We start from the raw sequence: 6,000 nt of genomic DNA, 5'->3' as shown, positions 1-6,000 counted from the left end.
CGTGAGCTTGCGCGTGGCACTGCCTCTGCGGTCCCCGGGTCTAGGCGACTCCCTCTTCCCAGGCCGCCCCCTCCAGGTGACTGCGAAGCAACCTGTGCAAGTGGCCACCGGATAGATCCTCCGGGTTTCCATCAGCTTGGCTCGGCGCGGCATACCCTTCAGCCTCAAATCGCGCCACTCGAGCTAGATTTTAATTTCAAGCTAGGTTTAAATTAATTTATTTTCAGATTTTAATTTCACGCCTGCCGTGCTGGAGCTTGGGGTGTGTTTGCCTCGGTCCTTGAACACCGCCAGAGGCCGCGAGGAGGAGCGCTCCAGGGCAGGTGCCCAGCGGCTGGGCACGGCTCGCGGTCCCCTCCCGTGCGCTGGGCTGCGGCAGGACGGTCGCTTCGGGATCTGAGTCGGCGGGGCTCCCGGCCGGGTCAGACCCCGCATCTAGCACGGCCTTGCTCCCCGAGGCGGCTGGTTTACACTCTGCATTTCTTTGCGCTCTTTCAGGACAAAGCTGGCAAACTACGCTCCGCAGCCATCTCGCTCTTGGTGAACATTTCACATCCGCGTTTCCCCTTGGCCTGCGCGATCTGTCATGAATGCAGCCACACCGAGTGTAACTGCGGGTGGGGAGAAGCGCCCAGATGCCAACGGTCCCCGCCTTTGAGAGTCGACGGCAGACCAATACTTGCTTGTGGTTTGTTGAGGGGAGACTGAAGTTTTGAATTCCAATTATGTGCAGAATGCTCAAACTTCTCACTCGGACGGAGCGGACAGTGCAGGAAAGGGGACTCCCATAATTTCGGGATTGCATTTTGCATCGAGTCTCGCTGAGTTCCGTGCTAAAGCTCAGATAGGGAGGGAGCCGGGGCCCCGGGCCAGCGCTACTGGTGGAGAGGGTCGGCTGGCAGCTCCGCGCGCCCCTGGCCATGTCGCCTTTAAAGCCCTACCCCTTTGCGTGGCCTACTGAGGGTTTCCCGGGCTGGCCGGAGTTGCTTCCTCCCTGCACGTTCTCTCTTACCCCCAGACAACCCCAGCAGACGAGGCTCCTGGGAGCCGAGAGCTTTTGACTCCCCGCTCCCTCGCTCCCCTCCCCCGCGCCCGCCGAGGGGTGGCCCTCAAGAGCCGGACTTTGCCGGCCCCGGCCCCGGGGGGCTGGGACCATGGTGTTTCTCTCCGGAAATGCCTCCGACAGCTCCAACTGCACCCACCCGCCGCCACCGGTGAACATTTCCAAGGCCATTCTGCTCGGGGTGATCTTGGGGGGCCTCATCCTTTTCGGGGTGCTGGGGAACATCCTCGTGATCCTTTCCGTGGCCTGCCACCGGCACCTGCACTCGGTCACACACTACTACATCGTCAACCTGGCGGTGGCCGACCTTCTCCTCACTTCTACGGTGCTGCCCTTCTCCGCTATCTTCGAGATCTTGGGCTACTGGGCCTTCGGCAGGGTCTTCTGCAATGTCTGGGCGGCAGTGGACGTCCTGTGCTGCACGGCTTCCATCATGGGACTCTGTATCATCTCCATCGACCGCTACATCGGCGTGAGCTATCCTCTGCGCTACCCCACCATCGTCACCCAGAAGAGGGGCCTCATGGCCCTGCTCTGCGTCTGGGCGCTCTCTTTGGTCATCTCCATCGGGCCACTCTTCGGCTGGAGGCAGCCGGCCCCGGAGGACGAGACCATCTGCCAGATCAACGAGGAGCCGGGCTATGTGCTCTTTTCGGCCCTGGGGTCCTTCTACGTGCCGCTGACCATCATCCTGGTCATGTACTGCCGGGTCTACGTGGTGGCCAAGAGAGAGAGCCGGGGCCTCAAGTCGGGCCTCAAGACCGACAAGTCAGACTCGGAGCAGGTGACGCTCCGCATCCATCGCAAAAACGTCCCGGTAGGAGGCAGCGGGGTGACCAGCGCCAAGAACAAGACGCACTTCTCCGTGAGACTGCTCAAATTTTCGCGCGAGAAGAAAGCGGCCAAAACGCTGGGCATCGTGGTCGGCTGCTTCGTCCTCTGCTGGCTGCCTTTTTTCTTAGTGATGCCCATTGGTAAGTCTTTACATCAGCTCTTCCCCTTCTGCTATCCTAGACTCACAGTCATGGGTGGATGAGAAAGGATCTGCATTTCAAACGGCAAATCTAGGAGGGCAGTTAGGAAAGACTTCCCTGTAGAAAAGTAAAATTTCATTCCCTTTCTGCTCCAGTCTCACTTATATTCAGTCCTAGGGCACTTTTTCTCGACTACTGCAAAGTGGTTTCCCACCGATGCAGATTAATTGGTCTTCTTAATAAGAACATTAACTTCTGCTAATGCTTTTAAGCCTGTGTTTAACTTAAAAACATCCATCCTTGGATTTCGAGTCTCTGAGTCTCCTCCACCAGGCACTAGGCAGGGGCAATGGAATGTCACTTTCATCTCTGCTGCTGTGGACTGCAAATTCTCTTGGCCTAAAAATAAGCACGATGCTTATCCTGAACAAACTTGTGCAATTTGATTATTAGATTAGATTATTCCTAAGGGTTAGTGAAAATGGTCTGCTTGTGTTCTATATCTGTGTTCATGTTGTTTTCTGGATTCTGTGTGGAAGAAACTGTAACGAGCTACTGGCAAGAAAAAATATATCTCCAAAACAATTTAACCTTTAAAGAATTCAATATACTGTTTCCAATAAGTAAATACATTGCCCTTTATTTTAATGCTAAGTATTAAACCAAACAGTAATGTTACAGATCCAGTTTTCACAAATGCTGAATGAGCTGTTGTCAAAACTAATTAGTTCATTATAAGTGTCAGCAAGCTGATGCACTTGGATTCATCATTTACCTCCGGAAGGCCTTCCTGACAACCTAGAATGGTTGTTTACTATTTTTAGTTTGTGAGCTCAGATGTAGACCCACACACATTGGTTATCCACTAGCTCAAGCACACAAAAAATTACAATAAAAAGTCATAGACATCTGTACTTTAGGGTCAATTTACGTGGCATGTACTGAAAGTCCTTTTATTGGCAACACCGAGTGGTCATTGCAGCTATTATTTTTTGAGGGCTAACTATGTTTCAGACATTAACAATTTGATATCATTAGTCCTCTCAATAGCTAAGTGAGGTATATGTAATTATTCCAAAATCACAAGTCAGGGGAAGGAATTCTTCAAGTTCTAAAGCTTTGCTGTCTACTATCATAACCACTAGCCCCATGTGTCTATTGAATGTAAGTTAAAATTAAAGAAAATTAGTATTCAGTTGCTTAGTCCCACTGGACCATTTCAAGCGTTCGGCAGCCACATGTGGCCAGCGGCTACTGCCTTGTACAGCAGAGATATAGAGTATTTTGATCATTGCAGAAATTTCTACCCAACACGGCTGCTTGATAGGCCCTTCCAAATTCATTCCCTGGCCTTTCATCATTATTGCATTCTCTGCTTCTAGAACGACATCGCAGCTTTGATTGTATTTATACAACCTTCTTTACCTGAGCCACTGCCTCCTTACCTATCATCTGCATCCCATCCCTTCCTCTTGAAGTTTGCACATTTACCTATGCATCTGTTCACCTGTCAATTATTGTGTTTATTAAACACTTGTTCTAGACACTTAGGGTGAACAAGACAGAAAAGTCCTTGCACTGAGATGTTTGCAATCTTTGGGGGGAAATAGACAAAAACAAACAAATATACCTTTAAAAGTCAAGGATTAACAAGCACTATTTTAAAAGTAAACAGGATAATAAGATAGAGACTGGGATGATAATGTGATGAGTGGCATGGAAAGTCCTCTCTGAAGAGGTGATGTTTGAGCAGAGACCTGACTGAAGTGAGGAGCAAGCTTTGCAAATTCTAGGAGGAAGAGTTTTCTGGGCAGAGGCAATAGCCAGTGCAGAGCTGGCAAGGAACCTGACCTGTCTTTTAGGCCAAAGTCGAATTTGCATATTATTCTAATTGTGATGGGAAGTCATCCAATCAGAGAGGCTTTAGCACGTGAGTGGCTGGTCTTATATTTTTAAAGGATGCTTCTGGCAGCTGGGAGGAGTGAAGACTGTTTCCCAGATAAGAGTTGAAACAGGGAGACCACTTAGGTGACTGCTGGAGACATCAAGAAGGGAAAAGTGGGGAAGCCCTGTACTCAGGTAAAACAGGTGGACATGGTTCAAAGTGATCCCAGTTCAGTTCAGTTGGTCAGTCATGTCCGACTCTTTTTAACCCCATGAACTGCAGCACGCCAGGCCTCCCTGTCCATCACCAACCCCGAAACTCATGTCCATTGAGTCAGTGATGCCATTCAACCATCTCATCCTCTGTCATCCCCTTCTCCTCCTGCCCTCAATGTTTCCCAGCATCCGGGTCTTTTCAAATGAATCAGCTCTTCGCATCAGATGGCCAAAGTATTGGAGTTTCAGCTTCAACATCAGTCCTTCCAGTGAACAGGACTGATCTCCTTTAGGATGGACTGGTTGGATCTCCTTGCAGTCCAAGGCACTCTCAAGAGTCTTCTCCAACACCACAGTTCAAAAGCATCAATTCTTCAGCACTCAGCTTTCTTTACAGTCCAACTCTCACATCCATACATGACCACTGGAAAAACCATAGTCTTGACTAGACGGACCTTTGTTGACAAAGTAATGTCTCTGCTTTTTAATATGTTGTCTAGGTTGGTCATAACTTTCTTTCCAAGGAGTAAGCGTCTTTTAATTTCATGGCTGCAATCACCATCTGCAGTGATTTTGGAGCTAAAAAAAAATAGAGTCAGCCACTGTTTCCAGTGTTTCCCCATCTATTTGCCATGAAGTGATGGGACCAGATGCCATGATCTTAGTTTTCTGAATGTTTAGCTTTAAGCCAACATTAAATTTGGACATAGCGTATGAATAAAAGAGAGGAATAGAGATAACTTTTGGGTTTTAGGCCCTAACAACTGGGTAAATAGTAGTATTTTCTGAGATTGGAGAAACTAAAGAATCATGGAGTGGTAAGGGGCTGGCAAGAATGTGAAGCACAAGTGCTTATTTTATACAGTCCATGCTGAGAAGTGTCTATTAGATGCACAAGTAGGTATGTCAAGTAGGCAGTTACATGCATGTATTTGGAGCTAAGAGGGGAAGCTGTTTATGTTTATCCAAGTTTATGATATAAACTTGGGACACATCAACATATTTCCACAGAAATGGAAGGATATGCAAGTGAGAAAGTGTGGAGAGAAAAGAGAGATGAAGACTGAGCCTTGGACCCTGATATTTGAGGGTCAGGAGAAGGAAGAGAAATGATCTGCAAAAGAAACTGAGAAGGAGTGGCCAGGGAGGTAGAAGAAGGTGATGTCCCGGAAACTGAATGGAGATGTTTCATGAAGGCAGGAGTCACATGCAGTTGCTAGACCAAGTCAGAGGACTGGGAATCCACACTGGACTTGGCCTTGTAGAGGTCTTTGGTGATATGAGGAAGTCCTGAAGGAAATGGCAACCCACCCCAGTATTCTTGCCTGGTAAGAATCCCATGGACAGAGGAGCCTGGCGGGCTACAGTCCATTGGGTCGCAAAGAGTTGGACACAACTGAGCAACTAACACTTTCTCTGAGGACAGTAGTTTCAGTGGAGTTATGGAGACGAAAGCCTGATTGTGCACTTTTTTGAGAGAATGAAAGGTGACGTGGAAGGGTTTTACTAGACTGTGGGACAGGGAAAGGCAGTGTAGCTACAAGGATCTAGGGAAAATTTTCAAAGGTGGAGATAGGATATCATGTTTATTTTCTGATGGAAATTATGGCCTAGAGAGATCCTGATGGTACAGGCAAGGGAGGACACAAGAGGGTTTGAAAATGATGGGGAAGCCAGAGTGTGTGAGCACAGAGGCAGTAGGTAAGGAGGGGAAAGGTCAAGATCACTTCCAAATACGTGCATGTTCTCCATGAAATAAGACTCATGGTCATCTCAAAATTTGATGAAATTTATGTATTTTTAAAACTAAGCTGATTTTAATTTCAGAATGACTAAGAGAATAGAAAACATTCATTTTTAAAA

At 48.1% G+C, this 6,000-nt stretch overlaps 1 protein-coding gene across 3 annotated transcripts in view; it reads left to right on the top strand.

The window, feature by feature from the left end:
* The window catches only part of ADRA1A (adrenoceptor alpha 1A), a 115,444-nt gene continuing 110,158 nt past the window's right edge, over nt 715-6,000 (top strand). For all 3 annotated transcript variants that reach the window (XM_018052359.1, XM_018052358.1, XM_018052356.1), the window contains exon 1: nt 715-2,037. In XM_018052359.1, the coding sequence (XP_017907848.1) occupies nt 1,155-2,037 (883 nt within the window). In that variant the 5' untranslated portion in view covers nt 715-1,154. The remainder of the gene's footprint in view (nt 2,038-6,000) is intronic.

The sequence above is a fragment of the Capra hircus genome, chromosome 8 (assembly GCF_001704415.2).
Source record: "Capra hircus breed San Clemente chromosome 8, ASM170441v1, whole genome shotgun sequence".
Lineage (NCBI taxonomy): Eukaryota > Metazoa > Chordata > Mammalia > Artiodactyla > Bovidae > Capra > Capra hircus.
The sequence above is the reverse complement of the archived record's forward strand: the minus strand, read 5'-3'. Positions and strand labels throughout refer to the sequence as shown.